The sequence below is a fragment of the Oryctolagus cuniculus genome, chromosome 1, assembly GCF_964237555.1.
Source record: "Oryctolagus cuniculus chromosome 1, mOryCun1.1, whole genome shotgun sequence".
Classification (NCBI taxonomy): domain Eukaryota; kingdom Metazoa; phylum Chordata; class Mammalia; order Lagomorpha; family Leporidae; genus Oryctolagus; species Oryctolagus cuniculus.
Window position 1 is genome coordinate 18,544,473 of NC_091432.1, and position 19,012 is coordinate 18,563,484.

The following is a 19,012-nucleotide window of genomic DNA, read 5'->3' on the forward strand; positions in this document are numbered from 1 at the left end:
AGCTGCCGCAGAGGTCTCGCAGCAGCCAGTAACTCAGGAAGGTAGGGACTGAGGCTCACAGAAGCGACAGCTCCTCTCTCCCACAGGCTAGTAAGTAGGAGGGTGGGATTTTTTTTTTTTTTTCAAGATTTTTTGAAAGTTTGTTTAAAAGGTAGAGTGACAGAGAAAGAGATCTTCTGTCTGAATAGGCTAGAAACTCCATTCCGATTTCCCATGTGGGTGGCAGGGGCCCAAGCAACTGGGCCATCTTCTACTGCCGCCTTCCCAGGCACAGAGCAGGGAACTGGATTGGGAGCAGAGCAGCCAGGACATGAACTGGCGCTCTGTGCACCGCAGGTGGTGGCTTAACCCATTGCACCTCAGTGCCGGCCCCAAGGGTAGGGTATTTTTTTTTGTTTGTTTGTTTGTTTGTTTTGACAGGCAGAGTGGACAGTGAGAGAGAGAGACAGAGAGAAAGGTCTTCCTTTGCCGTTGGTTCACCCTCCAATGGCCACTAGAACCCGGTGTGCCGGCGCCGCTAGGCGGAGGATTAGCCTAGTGAGCCGCGGCGCCAGCCCAAGGGTAAGGTATTTGCACGGGCCAGCCCAACTCCCGAATGCCTGTAAAGCAGTTCCCTTTGGGACGTCGTCATGGGGAGCCCTGCTTTAGATTCCACCTTCGGAATGGAGCTTCGTGGAGGCAAGGACCCTCACTTCCCCAGAGGGGCTGCAGGTAAGCATTTGGGAAGTGAGTGAATGAAAAATACTGAAAGATGACAGTTAACTTTGGCCAAGAGCTTTCTGCTGGCTTTTCCTTGACAACGAAGAGTGCCAGGCAGTTAGACCTTCTAGAAGTTTCCATCTCCAGACTCAAAGAAATGTGTTGTCACTAGGCAGAGAGCTGCCATCAGCTGTTTCATTCCTCACATGCCTCCAACAGCCACAGCTGGACCAGGCTGGAGCCAGGAACTCGATCCGAGTCTTCCACATGGGTGGCAGGGAACACAGGAACTCCGATATGGGACACCTGTATCCCAAGCAACAGCTCGATGACTGTGCCACACGCCCACCTCCAGAATAAGTTATTTTTACACCCAGCTGCCAGCCTGAATTCTCCAGAGGCCCTCCATGGCCAGGAAGTAAATGAGAGCCAGGTCCCTCAGAGCCACTTCTATAGGAATTCCGCTGAAACAGCTCCAAGCCTCGTGAGCGGCTCCCAGGGGCCCTACTCCAAGAGGCTGGAGCCGGTGCCTGCTTCGGGGGCCTGTGCTGCTGGAGCTTCCTGTGGCTGGCAGGGAAGGCCCTGGGGTGGACTTTTAGCCCAAGGAGCCACCAACTGTCCATAGAGCCTGGCACTGGGACTTTTTTTAAGTTTAGGACTAGAATTTTTTTTTTTTACTTGACAGAGTTAGACAGTGAGAGAGAGGTCTTCCTTCCATTGGTTCACCCCCCAAATGACCGCTATGGCCGGCACTGCGCCGATCTGAAGCCAGGAGCCAGGTGCCTCTCCCTGGTCTCCCGTGTAGGTGCAGGGGCCCAAGGACTTGGGCCATCCTCCACCGCCCTCCTGGGTCACAGCAGAGAGCTGGACTGGAAGAGGAGCAACTGGGACTAGAACCCGGTGCCCATATGGGATGCCGGCACAGCAAGTGGAGGATTAACCAAGTGAGCCACGGCGCCGGCCTCTAGAATTTTTTTTTAATTTATTTATTTGAAAGGCAGAATTAGGAGAGACAGAAGTGTTCCTTCCACTGGTTCACTCTCCAAATGGGTACAAGCACCAAGGCTGATCCAGACTGGGGTCAGGAGCCAGGAGCTTCATCTGCGTCTCCCACCTGGGTGGCAGGGGCCCAAGCAGTTGGACTGTCTGTCACTGCTTTCCAGTGTATTAGCAGGGAGCTGGATTGGAAATGAAGGAGCAGCCAGGACGTGAACCAGCACCCATATAGGAGGCCAGCATCACAGGCATTGGCTCAACCCACTACGCCACAATGCCAGCCCCAGGATTTGAATTTTTTTAAATATTGATTTATTTATTTATTTGAAAGTTAGAGTTACACAGAGAGAGAAGGAGAGGCAGAGAAAGAGATCGTCCATCCGCTGGTTCACTCCCCAATTGTCCACAACGGCCGGAGCTGTGCTGATCTGAAGCCAGGAACCAGGAGCTTCTTCCAAGTCTCCCACATGGATGCAGGAGCCCAAGGACTTGGGCCATCTTCTTTTGCTTTCCCAGGCCATAGCAGAGAGCTGGATCAGAAGTGGAGCAGCTGGGTCTCAAACCGGCACCTATATGGGATGCCGGCGCTGCAGGCGGCAGTTGACCCACTATGCCACAGCGCCAGCCCCTGAATTTTTTTTTAACAGAACATTCAGACGTTTCCAGAAAAGGCTAGAGCATATTGGGGAAAGCTTATGTTTAAGAATCTCTTAATTTGGGCCAGCGCCGCGGCTCACTAGGCTAATCCTCCGCCTTGCGGCGCCGGCACACCAGGTTCTAGTCCCGGACTGGCCGCCGGATTCTGTCCCGGTTGCCCCTCTTCCAGGCCAGCTCTCTGCTGTGGCCCGGGAGTGCAGTGGAGGATGGCCCAGGTGCTTGGGCCCTGCACCCCATGGGAGACCAGGAAAAGCACCTGGCTCCTGGCTCCTGGCTCCTGGCTCCTGCCATCGGATCAGCGCGGTGCGCCGGCTGCGGCGACCATTGGAGGGTAAACCAATGGCAAAGGAAGACCTTTCTCTCTGTCTCTCTCTCTCACTGTCCACTCTGCCTGTCAAAAAAAAAAAAAAAAAAAAAAGAGAGAGAGAATCTCTTAATTTGTTGTTTTCATTTGCAAGGCAGAAGAGATTGAGCTCCAATCCACTGGTTCACTCCCCAGTTGCGCCAGGCTACAGCCTGGAGCTGGGAATTCAACCCTAGTCTTCTACCTGGGTGGCATAGACCCAAGTACTTGAACCTGTTACCTACCTGCTGGCTCCCAGGGTATGAATTAGCAGGGAACCGGGACTCAAACCCAGCACCCGAGTGTGGGATGCAGGGATCCCAGGCAGTGGCTTGACTGCTGTGCCAGACACTTGCCCCCGCTGCTGTCTTTTTTAAGAGCTACATAACATTTCATGGATTATCCCTTCTGTTGGGCACAATGTAGTTTTTGTTTTTTCCACTATTACAATAGCCAAGAGGTGAACATTAGTTCAACGTCTCGTTTTCAAAGCAAGTTCTTATTATTTCTTTCACAGAAAAATTGGCCGGCGAGATGATACCCCATTTTACAAATGGGAAAGCTAGTTTGTTGAGACTCCTCCTGGAGCAGGGGCCCTGAAGGTGACGTAAGAGCTGGAAAGGCGGCCCACCCACAGTGACATGCAACATGTCAGATTCTTGGGCTCTTGGGACCCATCACCAGCCCCTTGAATGGCTGGTGTACAGGGTCACGTGAAACCTCCCAGGTTAGCAAAGGTTGCCAAGGCGACGCAGAGGTATTCAGCCCTCGCAGGTCTGAGGGTGACACCTGCTTCAGGCCCAAACTTCATGTTCTACTTTGGATTCTAAAACAGGCCAACATGAGCAGCACCTAGTGGACACTTGCTGAAGAGTCCCAAGGCCCCCGGCTGTCCCACCACCTGTGAGGCTTCCCCCTCCTGTCCTCAGGGGCCCTTTGTCCACCGGGCATTGGTTTGCAGGTGTGGACTCGGCTCCCTCCTCTTCCTGCATCTCTGTGCCCACATGGGCTTCTGCCGTGGGTAAAGCACCCAATGACTTTGTTGTGATAAAGATCACAAGAACTCCTGAAACCGGTGCCCAAGTCTCCACTTTGTCCACTTTCTCTCCTCCTCCCCTTGCCCTCCCCTCAGTGACAGAGTAACAGTTCAGAGGGGGATGCATGGTCCCAGCTCTGTCTCCAGATAGCTGTTGGTCTACAGCAGGTCACTTGACCTCTCCGTGCCTCAGTTTCCCCACTTGTGAGCTGGGCGAAATGCTTCACTTGGAAAGAATTTGGAGTTCTCTGTGGGTTCCTCACACTCGGGTTGGCTTTGTTTTCTGGTTATCATGAATAATGACACCCTGAACACCCATGTACAGTATGGACATATTTTCATTGCTTTCGGTTATATAGTTATGAGTGCAGTTTTTGCTGGGTTTTATGCTAACTCTATTCTGAACTTTATTTTATTTTTTAAAAAGATTTATTTGGCCAGCGCCGCGGCTCACTAGGCTAATCCTCCACCTAGCGGCACCAGCACCCCGGGTTCTAGTCCCGGTCGAAGCGCCAGATTCTGTCCCGGTTGCCCCTCTTCCAGGCCAGCTCTCTGCTGTGGCCAGGGAGTGCAGTGGAGGATGGCCCAAGTCCTTGGGCCCTGCACCCCATGGGAGACCAGGAGAAGCACCTGGCTCCTGCCATTGGATCAGTGCGGTGCGCCGGCCACAGCGCGCCGGCCGTGGCAGCCATTGGAGGGTGAACCAACGGCAAAGGAAGACCTTTCTCCCTTTCTCTCTGTCTCTTTCTCTCACTGTCTACTCTGCCTGTCAAAAAAAAAAAAAAAAAGATTTATTTATTTTTATTCAAAAGTCAGAGTTACACAGAGAGAGGAGAGGCAGAGAGAGGTCTTCCATCTGATGGTTCACTCCGCAATTGGCCGCAACGGCCAGAGCTGGGCAGATGTGAAGCCAGGAGCCAGGAGCTTCTTCCGGGTCTCTCACGTGGGTGCAGCGGCCCAAGCACTTGGGCCATCTTCCACTGCTTTTCCAGGCCAGAGCAGAGAGCTGGATTGGAAGTGGAACAGCCGGGACTTGAACTGTCTCCCATATGGGGCCACCGCCATATGGGATGCGGACGCTGCAGGCGGATGCTTAACCTACTAAGCCACAGTACTGGCCCTGATGGAACAGTGTTTAAGCCTTCAAGGACCAGGCTCTGCCCTGGGTGGGACAGTTAGCCGTGGGTACGATAACCTCTTGCCTGTCAACATGCAGTATTTGCTGTGTGCCACTCCTGCCCTAAGGCCCTGTTGACCAGTGTAGTTCTCCTGACAGTCCAGTGAGCTAGGTCCCGTTACCGTCTGTCCTCATCCCACGGGACCGGGTGACTTACCCATCATAGGCAGCACAGCCAGCGCACTACAGGGCCCAGGCCGCCAGCCCCTACACTCGTGCCGCCCCTGGGTCTCTGCACGGCAGCCTCGTCACATCACTGTTTCTTCTCGCATTATTATTATCCTCGTCTTTATAAATAGGGAACCAGGCCTGGAGGGAAAGGGCTTGGTTGGGGCCCTACTGTGAGCCAGAAAGAATCCGGGCCCCTGGCCCCAGCGGGAGGTCCTTGCCAGCCCTGTGTAGCAGGTGATGGTGATCACGTGTGGGCACGTGCGGAGATAATGCCTGGAGAATCTCACACACAAAGCCAGGGGCAGGGGCTGGGGAGAAAAGGTGGGCGTGGGTGTGATGGGGGAGAGAGCAGGCTAGGCACTGGCCCCCGCCTGGCTGATGCCTGTGGGTCCGGCCAGAGCCCGGCTGCTTCCCAGCTGCCAGTTCCTCCTAGCCTGGAGCAGCTCCTTGGTGAAGCTGCTGGTGGGGCCCGCCCTGCCCGGAGCGGTCACGGTCAGTGTCGAGGTGCCCAAGGGCTATCCAAGGGGTGCCCAGGTGGCCGGGTGCCCGTATCCCTGGGGAAGCCACCTCTCAGTTGGGGGTGGGAGCGGCAGAGGCCCGCGTGACCTTGCCGCTGACATTCCTCAGAGGCCACGTGGCCGCAACTGGCAGGGACAGCTGCGGACAGGGGCTGAACCAGCTTTGTTCCCTGGGTGGCGCCCGCTCTCCACCCAGGCCCCGCTGGGGCTCCTACCCACCGCCGTGTTCCTTCCTGGGGCTTGGGGTGGGGGGCAGTTGGCCCCCTGGGTCCCTGCCATGAGGGCCTAGAGGCACGGAGCCGCCACCAGAGGTCTCCCCACGGCGGGGTGGGGAGTGGGGGCGCACAGGGCTCTGGAACAATGGGACAGGACCAGACGAAGCAGCAGATCGAGAAGGGGCTCCAGCTGTACCAGTCCAACCAGACGGAGAAGGCATTGCAGGTGTGGACGAAGGTGTTGCAGAAGAGCTCGGACCCCGTGGGGCGCTTCCGCGTGCTGGGCTGCCTGGTCACAGCCCACTCGGAGATGGGCCGCTACAAAGAGATGCTCAAGGTGGGTGGACCCTCCCCAGGCAGCCTGGGGGCCCTGGGACCGGGCCTGGATTTCTCCCAGACTCCCCGCTGTCTCACGGGCCGGGGGCCTGGGCCTCTGAATCCACAGCTAAAGCCCTGAGTCTTAGACAGTGCCGGGGCGGGGGGAGGGGGGGTGTCTCAGCTTCAGGCTCAGGCCTATAGCCTTGAACTTCAGTGTCAGAGCTGCTGAGACCAATATTCTTGGGCCTCAGGGTCCGGGGTTTAGGATCTCAAGCCCGGCTCTCAGCAGCCCCTCCTGTTGTGGGGGCTGTGGTGTCTGAGTCTGGAGGCTGATGCCGGGTGGGTGGTGGCGACTCCAGATCCGAGGCTGGGAGTGGGAGGGTGCAGGCTGAGTGCCCTGGGCTGGAGCTAGTTTGCATCTGGGGCCTGGCCGCTCAGATCTGACACTTTGGGGAGGCGGAGGAGGACCTGCTGCTTTGCCTCTGAGGCTGGGGACCTCCAGGTCTGAGCCTGCGGGGTGGAGGCGGGAGTCCAAGGCTCAGAGTGCAGGCTGAGAGCCACCTGCCCACCCCCGTGGCGGGCAGTTTGCCGTGGTCCAGATCGACACCGCCAGGGAGCTGGAGGACGCCGACTTCCTCCTGGAGAGCTACCTGAACCTGGCCCGCAGCAACGAGAAGCTGTGCGAGTTCCACAAGACCATCTCCTACTGCAAGACCTGCCTGGGGCTGCCCGGCACCAGGGCGGGGGCCCAGCTCGGAGGCCAGGTCAGCCTGAGCATGGGCAATGCCTTCCTGGGCCTGAGCCTCTTCCAGAAAGCCCTGGAGAGCTTCGAGAAGGCCCTGCGCTATGCCCACAACAACGACGATGCCATGCTGGAGTGCCGCGTCTGCTGCAGCCTGGGCAGCTTCTACGCTCAGGTCAAGGTGGGCTGGGGGCTGGGGGTGGGCGCGGCGGGGCTCTGGGGCTCCCGAGAACTCCGTGTTGGGCTCCCGGTTCCAGCCTTCCCTTTAGGTGGGGGTGAGGTGAAGGAGGGTCGGAGGGCAATGACTTACCCAGGAAGGCAATGCTGGGCCAGGAAGGATTCAGACCTTGACCTGGCCGATTTCCTGGGGACAGTGGGAGGCTCCTGCAGGGGAGGTCAGGCCAGGAGCATGGCCCTGGCACCTGTGTGTCATCTGCATGGTCTTGGGCAAATCACCTCTCGTCTCTGAATTGCAGGGAGGTGCGATGCGGGAGACGGGGGCTCACTTTCCAGCAGGGCTGTGAGGTGTCATGAGCTGAATAGGGAGCAGCTGTGGTCTCCAGGCACTGCTGGCCACGGAGCCACGGGGCCATGGGACCATGGGGCCATGGGGCCACAGGGCGGGGGGGGGGGGTGGCGGGCAGCAGCAAACTCCCTGTCCGCGTGAAGCTGTGCTCTAGGTGGGGAGAGGGGCCAGCAGCAGCATCCGGAAGTCGGCTGCATGGTGCAGCAGGGAGTGCTTCGCGGGAAGGGAAGTGGGGCACGGGCCTGGGCAGTGCCCGGCTCAATTTCTCGTTGTTTTAAAGATGCAGTTATTTATTTGAGAAGGAGAGACAGAGAGAGTGAGCATACTTGGGCCATCCTCTACTGCTTTGCAAGGCGCATCGGCAGGGAGCTGGATCGGAAGTGGAGCAGCCGGGACTTGGACCGGTGCTCCAGTGTGGGATGTCGGCGGCACAAGCCGCAGGTTAACCAGCTGGGCTGCAGCACTGGGCCCGGGAGACCGCAGGGCCACAGCCAGGATTTTGTTTTCAGGGGGAGCCACTGAGTGGGCAGGATCGAGGAGCCAGGTGTTTTTTTTTTTGTTTTTTTTTTTTTTTTTTTTTTTTGACAGGCAGAGTGGACAGTGAGAGAGAGAGACACAGAGAAAGGTCTTCCTTTGCCGTTGGTTCACCCTCCAATGGCCGCTGCAGCTGGCATGCTGCAGCCGGCTCACCGCGCTGATCCGAAGGCAGGAGCCAGGTGCTTCCCCTGCTCTCCCATGAGGTGCAGGGCCCAAGCACTTGGGCCATCCTCCACTGCACTCCCTGGCCACAGCAGAGAGCTGGCCTGGAAGAGGGGCAACCGGGACAGAATCCGGCGCCCCGACCGGGACTAGAACCTGGTGTGCCGGTGCCGCAAGGCGGAGGATTAGCCTAGTGAGCCGCGGCGCCAGCCCCAGAGGTGTTTGTTTGTTTGTTTATTTGTTTATTTTTTAAAAAAAACCCTTTTTGTTATGGAGGAAATTAACCTTAATTATTCTCTCAGCAGAATCATATAATGAACATACCTAACACTCAGATTGAACACATATTCATATTTTTGCCATGTTTGATTGATGTACATTTTAAGACAGTTTTTTTGAAAGATTTCTTTATTTGAGAGGCAGAGTTACAGAGAGAGAAATCTTCCATCCACTGGTTCACTCCCCAAATGGCCAAAACGGTGGAGCTGGGCTGATCCAAAGCCAGGAGCCAGGAGCTTCTTCCAGGTCTCCCAGGCAGGCACAGGGGCCCAAGGACTTGGCATCTTCTACTGCTTTCCCAGGCCATAGCAGAGAGCTGGATCGGAAGTGGAGCAGCCGGGATGAGAACCAGCACCCATATGGGATATTGGCACCTCAGGCGGGGGCTTAGCCTACTATGCTACAGCACCAGCCCCAATTTTTGTTTTTTAATTTGAGAGACACACTAGAGTTTCCATGCTCTGGCTCACTCCCCACAATGCCCACAACAGCCAGGGCAGGAGCCTGGCATTGAACCCAGGTGCTCTCGTGTGAGACGTGGGTATCTTAACCGCTATAGGCCAAATGCTCGCCTCTGGTTTACGTATTTTAGCTGAAGTGTCATGATAGAAAATTATAGACATTGTTATTTTTATTTCGCCCTGAAATAGTTCAGGATGCATCTCTAAAATTACAAAAGCGTTTCTTACATAAGGACACTGCCTTACATAAGCCCAGTTCTGCTATCACACACACACATCAGAATTGACAGTCATCTCCCAGTAGCATCTGATGCCCAGTTCCTATTTAAATTTTTCTCCTTAGTCCAACCAAGACGCCCGGGGAGGGACCGAGCACCAGGCTGCCACCAGAGAACGTGGGTTTGCTCTGGGGGCTCCAGTTTCTGAGGCTGAAAAAACAGAAAACAGCAGAATATGCTCCAGCCACAGCACGAAGTGAGAAACCAAGACAGACTCACCTCTACACTGAAACTACAGGTTGAGCTTTTTTTTTTTTTTTTTTTTTTTTTTATTTGAAAGACAGAGATAAGAGAGCTAGAGCCAGAGAGAGAGAGAAGTCTTTTAACTGCTGGTTCACTCACCAAATGATTGAAATGGCCAGAGCTGAACTGACCCAAAGCCAGGAGCCAGGAGCTTCTTCCAGGTCTCCCAGGCAGGCGCAGAGGCCCAAGGACTTGGGCATCTTCTACTGTTTTCCCAGGCCATAGCAGAGAGCTGGATCGGAAGTGGAGCAGCCGGGATGAGAACCGGTGTCCATATGGAATGCCGGCACTGCATAGCGCCAGCCCCACCCTGCTCCACTTCCTGTTGATGTGCACCCTGGTTGAGGGCTCAAGTACTTGGGTCCCTGCCACCCAGGTGGGGTCCTGGATGGCATTCCAGGTGCTGGGCTTCAGCTTTGTGCAGCCCTGGCTGCTGATCTCTTTTTTGTCTCTTGTCCCTCAGTTGCTCTGCCTTTCAAGTAAATAAAACTAAATAAAACTTCAAAAACTAAAACAAGGAGATATAGAAAATTATTCAGAATTCATTTAAATCTAAACTATTCTATTTTTACCTTAACCATTTGGATCCACAGAGATCCAGTGTCAGGGAGTGCAAACTGCGTGACAGCTTGTGTGTCGGGTGCTCTCACGTAAAGAACCTTCGTTAGCCATCCCCAGCCTTGTGAACTGGTGAAGCTATTTCACCTTCCCTTCAGACACGGATGCTCAAGTTCCAACAGGTTGAATCATGGCGCTATTCAACTAATGAGTGCCAGCTGGGATTTCTGTACACGCCCAGGGTAGCTGGGATTTGAACCTGGTTCTCTGAACTCCAAGTTCAGTATTGTTTCTGACCTCAGGATGTCTGACACGTGCTATAACTGTTAATAGAGCCTATTGAAAGAGATGAAAAGTTTTCTACTCACCCTAAAACATGCCTTTGCCCTGGGCGTGATTGAATTGGGGCACCAACAAGGCCGTTGGCTTCCACGGTTCATTGAAGATTCCAGATTTATTGGCCGGCCGGCTGTCCAGGCTTCTTTCTTCATGCGTCCCAGGGAGCCACGTGACTTCTTTGTCTCCTTTACTGCCGGCGGGCCTGGCGGGATGTGGCTGGTGCATTTTTGGCAAGGGCACTGTATCGGTGTTTCTGCTACATCCCAGCAGGGTGGCCCAGGCAGTGGCCACTGGACCCCTCCAGTGTTGGGGTTTGCATTCTCTCTCCATGGCCAGTGGCTTAACCCATGGCACCCTGTGAGGATGCCATTTTGAGGCCACATTTTCACTAATTATTTTGTTTATTAATATAAAAGGCAGAGTTAAAGAGACCTTCCATCTGCTGGTTCACTCCCCAAATGACTGGGGCCAAAGCCAGGAGGCCCATCTTCCACTGCTTTCCCAGGTGCATTAGCAGGGAGCTGGATCACAAGTGGAGCAACCGGGACTCGAACCCACGCCCATGTGGGATGCCGGCATCATAGGCACCCACTTAACCTGCTGCACCACAGCCGAGTCCCCCTCATCAATGGTGTTAGCACCCACAGACGTTATTTCATTTTGCCAGTAATAAGGTAGCGATTTGTAAGTTCTGTCCTTCTTCATGTATTAGCTGGGGTTTTTCTTTCTTTCTTTTTTTTTTTTTTTTTATTTCTCTTTTGACAGAGTTAGACAGTGAGAGAGAGACAGAGAGAAAGGTCTTCCTTCCATTGGTTCACCCCCAAAACGGTTACTACAGCTGGCGCAAGCCAGGAACCAGGAGCTTCCTCCTGGTCTCCCCTGCAGGTGTAGGGCCCAAGCACTTGGGCCATCCTCCACTGCACTCCTGGGCCACAGCAGAGAGCTGGCCTGGAAGAGGGGCAACCGGGACAGAATCCAGCACCCCAACCGGGACTAGAACCCGGGGTGCCGGTGCCGCAGGTGGAGGATTAGCCTAGTGAGCCGTGGCGCCGGCCTTAGCTGGGGTTTTTCTATAACGAATACCATTCTATCCCGAGTCAGGGCTGGCTGGTTATTCGGAGATGCAGGTCCCATAGGAAAGGTGGCAGACGTGCCCCCTCCCCTTGCCGCTGAACGACTGCCTTCCCCGAGTAAGGAGCCGGGGTGACCGCTGTGGTCGGTGGTCGTGCCTGTGTGCTGGCTCCTCACTGTGACACCACGGGGCGGGTGGGGATCTCTAGCAGCATGGTCAGCTGAGGACCTCGGTGGCAGTCATTTCTTTTTCTTCTTTTATCACCCTGACTTGATCCCATGGCAGTCCCTTTGCTGTGCCTCCCGTGTCCATTTGACAAGGCTTCTTGTAGTCTTTGAAAGCATCCCTGGGGCTGGCGCCGTGGCTCACTCGGTTAATCCTCCGCCTGTGGCGCTGGCATCCCATATGGGTACCGGGTTCTAGTCCCGGTTGCCCCTCTTCCAGTCCAGCTCTCTGCTGTGGCCTGGGAAGGCAGTGGAGGATGGCCCAGGTCCTTGGGCCCTGTACCTGCATGGGAGACCAGGAGGAAGCACCTGGCTCCTGGCTTCGGATCGGTGCAGCGCATCAGCTGTAGCGGCCATTTGGGGAGTGAACCAACGGAAGGAAGATCTTTCTGTCTCTCTCTCACGGTCTATAACTCTACCTGTCAAATTTAAAAAAAAAAAAAAAGTGTCCCTGTTTTCTGGCATAATACACTGTACAGTGTCTGACTGTCCCCTGCCCCAGACCTGGCACCAGCCAAGCCTCTTGGTTCTCTTTCATTAGGAAATGGTATTTAAAGGCCACATGAAGGGTGGGCGTATGGCACAGTGGTTAAGATGCAGCTTGGGACAGCACATCCCTTATCAGTGCCTGATTCAAGTGCTGCCTCTGCCTCCAATTCCAGACTCCTAGGTGTGTGCTGTATCCGAAGGGAAAATGAGGTCAAGAGAAGGTTGTTGATTATTTTTATTTTTTTAAAGATTTATTTTTTTGGTTGAAAGTCAGAGTTACACAGAGAAGGAGAGGCAGATATATATCTATATCTATATCTATCTATCTATCTATCTATCTATCTATCTATCTATCTATCTATCTATAGAGAGAGAGAGAGGCAGAGAAAGAGAGGTCTTCCATCCACTGGTTCACTCCCCAACTGGCCGCAATGGCTAGAGCTGTGCCAATCCGAAGCCAGGAGCCAGGAGCTTCTTCCAGGTCTCCCACATGGGTGCAGGGGCCCAAGGACTTGGGCCGTCTTCCACTGCTTTCCCAGGCCACAGCAGAGAGCTGGATTGGAAATGGAGCAGCCGGTCTCGAACTGGCGCCCATATGGGATGCTGGCACTGCAGGCAGCAGCTTTACTTACTGCGCCACAGCGTTGGCCCTTGATTTTTATTTTTAAAATGAGTGAGAAATGCCAGAATCTTTCTGTACGTTGGTAGTCATGAGCCAGTACCAGGAGAGGACTCTGCAGAGCCCTGTGGGGAGGGCGCGCTGGCACGTGCAGGGGCTGCACACTCTGGGGCGGGGGGGAGGGGGTGGGTAAGGTGGATGAGGGGCTCCTCTGGTCCTCCGTTTTCCTAAGGGGGCGATGAATCGGCTGATGAAGGGCAGGTAACAAGGCGGAACAGTGGAAGTTTGAGAGGATGGTCTCACGGGTGTCCTGAACAATCTCTCACTGAGACTTCGCCAGGAGGCAAACTCTGACGGGGGAACTCTGACACCCCCTCCTGTGCGTCTTGAAGCAGAGGAACCCTGGAACTGGCTGGGAAGTCAACCGTGTTTTCTCGCCTTTTTCATTCATTCATTCATTCAACAATGATTTATTGTGCAACTACTAAGTGCCCAGAACTTGCTAGGTTCTTGGGAGACTTCAGCAAACCCGATGGAGCCATGCCCTTGGCCCTTGGTGGTCCCCTCTGCCTACTCTTCCCCGGGGGTGGGGGGCAGAGTAAATGCAGAACGCCGGGCCCCTTGGCTGCCGGACAAGGCAGCCCTGGAGCCCTGGGCTCGGGGCGGCTCCTGCCACTCAGTGCGCCCCCTCCCCCCCGGCCCGTGTTCCCTGCAGGACTACGAGAAAGCCCTGTTCTTCCCCTGCAAGGCCGCAGAGCTCGTCAATGACTATGGCAAAGGCTGGAGCCTCAAGTACCGGGCCATGAGCCAGTACCACATGGCCGTGGCGTATCGCCTGCTGGGCCACCTGGGCAGTGCCATGGAGTGTTGTGAGGTGGGGCTGCAGGAAGGAGACGCGGGCGGGGGTAGGCACCGGGGTCTGGGGCCTCCTTTCCCCACCTCCACCCACTGAGGCCCCAAGGCTTCCTCTGGCCTGACCCCTACAGCTGAGCCTCTGCAGGGCGCGTTAATTTGCCCAGCCCTGTCCCGAACCCCAGTGCCTGCCGGTCCATCCTAGGCGACGTCCCTAACACCCTGTGTGTGGCACCTTGAAGATCATCATGGGGAGGGAGTCCCTGGAGTTCTACCGACCTGGGCGTGTATCCCACCTCTACCACTTAGGAGCTGGGTGGCCCCCATTAGCTCCTGTCACCTCTGAGCCTCACTCTCCACCTGTCGGCTCACAGTGGCCAGCCCGCCGAGTGCTGTGACTTCAGTGGCTTGGGACGTGAGGCCCCGGCATCAGGGAGACCCCAGGGTTGTGCCTTCAGAGGGGCCCAGAGGGTGGAGGGCACCCCGGGGTGGGGGTGCCTGAGCACCTGCCACCCTCACAGGAGTCCATGAAGATTGCGCTGCAGCACGGGGACCGGCCGCTGCAGGCGCTCTGCCTGCTCTGCTTTGCCGACATCCATCGGAGCCGTGGGGACCTGGAGGTGAGGGCACCCGGACGCTGGGGGCGGATGTAGGATGGGCTCGGGCCGGGCGCAGTCCCGCTCACCCCTCCCTGCCTGGCTCTGCAGACGGCGTTCCCCAGGTACGACTCTGCCATGAGCATCATGACCGAGATCGGAAACCGCCTGGGCCAGGTGCACGTACTGCTGGGTGTGGCCAAATGCTGGGTGGCCAGGAAGGCACCAGATAAGGTGAGGGGGGCCCTTTCCTGCAGCCCCGGAGCCCCGCATTCGGAGGAGTCAGTGGGTGTGGCCTTTTGCCACCCCTTTGTCTGATATCACCTTACCCCTGACTTCATGAGGCCAGAACATTCTCCGTCATTTTACAGGCTCAGAGGGGGCCCATCCCTTGCCCAGGGACCCATAGCTAGACCTGAGCCACCTTAGCTGCCTCTCACTATCTCACTCACAACTCCCTGTGAGCTGGGAACATTCTGCCCATTGCATGTCTAGGTAGACTGAGGCAGGAGGTGACACACACAGCCCTGGCAACTGCCCGTCTCGTCCTGCGACCTTCGCACACAGGGCAGTGGCCCCAGCTCTGCGACCCTCCCTGGCCCCTGCCCTCTGTGTGTCAGACGCTCCGCCCTCAGGCCTGGCCTCTGCTCGCCTTCTAGGCTCTGGATGCCATCGAGAAAGCCCAGGACCTGGCCGAGGAGGTGGGGAACAAGGTCAGCCCTCTTTCTGGTGTTCAGAGCCCAAGGATGGGCTGTGTGTTGTAGGGGAGGGTCCCTGGGGCTGCTCACACCCGCAGCCCTCCCTGGTCCTGCCTGCAGCCAGAGCCCTTGGGAGGGTCGGGCAGGAATTCATAGCTTGGAGACTTGCAGAATTCCTCAGAGGATTCTGGGTGTTCCTTAAAACCCCGGCAGTAGCCAGCCCCTGAGAGCTAGGCACGCCCATGGGTATCAGTTGCGGTCTTCACAGTCCCCTTGCTGGTGGGCACCACATCCCCATTTTATAGATAAAGAGAGTGAGGCTCCTGTCTTCACTCCAAAGCCCGTAGTGTAGACAGCCTCTCCAGGACCCATAATCGGATCCAAATCTTCAACTGTTGAGAACAGGCTCTGTGCTCCTCAGTCTGCTGGAAGATGTATAAGTCTCTGGAACCTGCTCCCCGGCCCAACTCAAGTGCCACACAGATCTGCTTCCGGCTGCGGCACGGCCGCCCGGGTCTACCCAGGGGTCCGGCTGATGCCCACGCACTGTTAGGTGTGGATTTAATTAGTAGAAGCAGGAAAGCAATTCAGTTCCCACAGTCAACGCGTGAGGCTCGACCAATAAACTCCCCCCAATACACGAGGTGCCCAGGCCTTCCAGGGGCAAAGGGCTCTCTCCGATGGCACCCAGCCCCTCATTCTGCACCAAGGGGACCCAAGGCCCGGAGCGGGCAGGGACGCGGCCGGCGCCCGACCCTGCGGCGCTAACGTCGGCTGGACGCCCCGCCCGCCCCTGTCTCCCTGGCGCAGCTGAGCCAGCTCAAGCTGCACTGTCTGAGCGAGGGCATCTACCGCAGCAAGGGGCTGCAGCGCGAGCTGCGCGCACACGTGGTGCGCTTCCACGAGTGCGTGGAGGAGACGGAGCTGTACTGCGGCCTCTGCGGCGAGTCCATCGGCGAGAAGAACAGCCGGCTGCAGGCCCTGCCCTGCTCCCACATCTTCCACCTCCGGTGAGGGCCCCTGGCGGGGTGGGCAGCGGCCCAGGGCCCTCCCGTAGGGGGCGGGGCCAGTCTCCCCATTACCCCCAAAGAGAGGCTGCTCAAAGATCCCAGAGGCACCGGGCACCTGGCTGCGGCAGGGGCCTGGGTGGGGGAGCCAGGGGTGGGGGGAGGGGAGGGTGGCCTCGGTGAACAGGCGGAGCCCTTTGCCTCCCAAGGTGCCTGCAGAACCACGGGACCCGGAGCTGCCCCAACTGCCGCCGCTCCTCCATGAAGCCTGGCTTTGTGTGACCGCCGCCGCCCTGCTCACCCTGCACCATCTGCCCGGACTCCCGGCGCATCCCCAGGGCAGCCAAGGCCCAGGCCCTGCCCTCTTTCAGCTCCTCTGGACCCCACCGCCCTCCGTGCCTCTCTGGACTTTGCTGTTTATAGAAAAAATAAACCAAAGTTTGTACTTGGTCCTGGGAGCTCTCACTCTTCCCTGGCCGAGGCCGGAGGGGGTAGAGAGAAAGGGGAGTGAGGGCCCTTCCAGGACCCCGGGGTGGGGAGGGGACAGGGCCAGCAGGCCAGGGGGAACGTGCTGGCCGGCTGTCATGTTCGCACCGTGTGGTGGCGCCCTCGTCCGTTTGGGGCCGCTAGGACAGACACTGATTTCTCACGGTGCGGGTGATTGAGCAGTCTTTCTCCTCTCATTGTCTGTCTGCTTCTCAAATAATTCTTTTAAGATTTATTTATGTGGCCAGCGCCGCGGCTCACTAGGCTAATCCTCCTCCTGTGGCGCCAGCACACCGGGTTCTAGTCCCGGTCGGGGCGCCGGATTCTGTCCCGGTTGCCCCTCTTCCAGGCCAGCTCTCTGCTGTGGCCCGGGAGTGCAGTGGAGGATGGCCCAGGTGCTTGGGCCCTGCATCCCATGGGAGACCAGGAGAAGCACCTGGCTCCTGGCTTCGGATCAGCGCAGCGTGCCAGCCGCGGCGGCCATTGGAGGGTTAACCAACGGCAAGAGGAAGACCTTTCTCTCTCATTGTCCACTCTGCCTGTAAAAAAAAGAAAAATTATTTATGTATTTGAAAGGCAGAGTCACACAGAGAGAGGGAGAGACAGAGGGAGATCTTCCATCCACTGGTTCATTCCCCAGATGGCCACAACAGCCGTGGTTGGGCCAGGTTGAAGCCAAGAGCCAGGAACTCCATCTGGGTCCCCCACATAGATGGCAGGGGCCCAGGCAGTTGGGGCCATCCTCTGCTGCTTTTCCAGGTGTGTTAGCAGGGAGCTTCGATCAAAAGCAAAGTAGCCAGGCTCTCTAATATGGGATGTGGAGTCCCAGGCGGCAGCTTAAGCTGCTGCGCCACAACACATGGCCCAAATATGTGATTAAAGGGGGGGAGGGCTGGTGCTTTGGTGTAGCAGGTAAAGCCACCGCCTGCAGTGCCGGCATCCCATATGAGTGCTGGTTCGAGATCCAGCTGCCCCACTTCCAATCCAGCTCTCTGCTGTGGCCTGGGAAAGCGGTGGAAGATGGCCCAGGTGCTAGGGACCCTGCACCCATGTGGGAGACCTGGAAGAAGCTCCAGGCTTCAGATTGGCTCAGCTCCAACAATATTGGTCATTTGGGGAATGAACCAGCAAATGGAAGACCTTTCTCTCTCTCTCTCCCTCCCTCCCCTCTTCTCTCCGTATAACTTTGGCTTTCAAATAAATAACTAAATCTTAAAAAAAAAAAAATAAGTGGACTAGGGGGTGGGAAGTTCAGGAGGGATGTGATATGAGAGTGGGGCCGAGGGAGGGCTGCACGGAGGAGGCGGCATTTGGAGAGGCTGAAGGGGTGACCCTGCAAGAGCCCTCTAGGAAGAAACTTGTCTGCCACAGTCAGGGACAGCAAGGCAGCCGTGTCCGTGAGCAGGAGACGAGGGCCTGGGGAAACCACGGGGCCTTGGAGGGGCTTTGGCTCTTGGGCTAAGCCAGGCAGGCGGCTGCATCGGGACTGGGGTCAGCGCAGTGACAGATCCGACTTCGGCAGTCCTCCTGGTTGCTATGCTAAGAACAGCCTCCACACCCACATGGGATGGCTGCCCGCGACGCTGCAAAAATGTCAAGGCCACAGAAAGCCTGGGGCTGCTGCCCAGACGGCAAACGCCCTGTGTGGCCCCAAAGTGCGTGGTGGTTTCTGTTTTTGATTTTTTTTAAAGCTTATAACAGTCATTAAGGAATAATTGAAGAAACTTTAATCTGAACTGTATATTAGATAAATCAATGGACTAATATTAACCCATGCACTTTTTCTCAGAATACACATTTTCCATAAACCTTTTGAAGACCCTTTGTAGGCATGAATTTCTAAGATTCTTTGCATCAAAATAAATTTTTATTACATTTTCCATGAATTTTTTTTAAGATTTGTTTATTTATTTGAAAGGCAGAGGGGGTCGGCGCCATGCTCACTTGGCTAGTCCTCTGCCTGCGGCACCGGCATCCCATATGGGCGCTGGGTTCTAGTCCCAGTTGCTCCTCTTTCAGTCCAGCTCTCTGCTGTGGCCCGGGAGTGCAGTGGAGGATGGCCCAAGTGCTTGGGTCCCTGCACCCACATGGGAGACCAGGAGGAAGCACCTGGCTCCTGGCTTCAGATCGGCGCAGTGTCGGCTGTAGCGGCCATTTGGGGAGTGAACCAATGGAAGGAAGACCTTTCTGTCTCTCTCACTGGCTATGACTCTACCTGTCAAATAAGAAAGAAAGAAAGAAAGAAAGAAAGAAAGAAAGAAAGAAAGAAAGAAAGAAAGAAAGAAAGAAAGAAAGAAAGAAAGAAAGAAAGGAGGGAGGGAGGGAGGGAGGGAGGGGGGGGAGGGAAGGAAGGAAGGAAGGAAGGAAGAAATAGAAAGGCAGAGTTAAAGAGAGGCAGAGGCAACAGCCAGGGCTGGGCCAGGCCAAAGGCAGGAGCCAGGAGCTTCTTTCAAGTCTCCCACATGGGTGCAGGAGCCCAGGGACTTGGGCCATCTGCTGCTGCTTTCCCAGGCACATTAGCAGGGAGCTGGCTCAGAAGTGGAGCAGCTGGACTCAAACCGGTGCTCAGATGGGATGCCAGCATCACACGGCCCCTCCATGAACTTTCTTTTCAGTTTGAGAGACAGGGAGAGAGAAAGAGGGAGTGATGGATAGAGTGAGTGAGGGGCCAGCACTGTGGCGTAGTGGGTTAGAGCCCTGGCCTGAAGCGCTGG

At 56.3% G+C, this 19,012-nt stretch overlaps 1 protein-coding gene across 2 annotated transcripts; it reads left to right on the forward strand.

The window, feature by feature from the left end:
* Positions 1–5,709: 5,709 nt before the first annotated feature.
* Positions 5,710–16,855, forward strand: RAPSN (receptor associated protein of the synapse). Of its 2 annotated transcripts, none has more exons than XM_002709096.5 (8): positions 5,710–6,149; positions 6,715–7,053; positions 13,375–13,533; positions 14,033–14,131; positions 14,219–14,341; positions 14,767–14,820; positions 15,616–15,815; positions 16,022–16,262. In XM_002709096.5, exons 1-8 carry the CDS (start codon positions 5,958–5,960, stop codon positions 16,092–16,094), a joined length of 1,239 nt encoding a protein of 412 aa, XP_002709142.1. In that variant the 5' UTR covers positions 5,710–5,957; the 3' UTR covers positions 16,095–16,262. The 2 variants fall into 2 exon arrangements, with proteins under 2 accessions (XP_002709142.1, XP_069926688.1); XM_070070587.1 differs by having other exon boundaries at positions 5,726–6,149; positions 15,663–15,815; positions 16,022–16,855.
* The last annotated feature ends 2,157 nt before the right edge of the window (positions 16,856–19,012 follow it).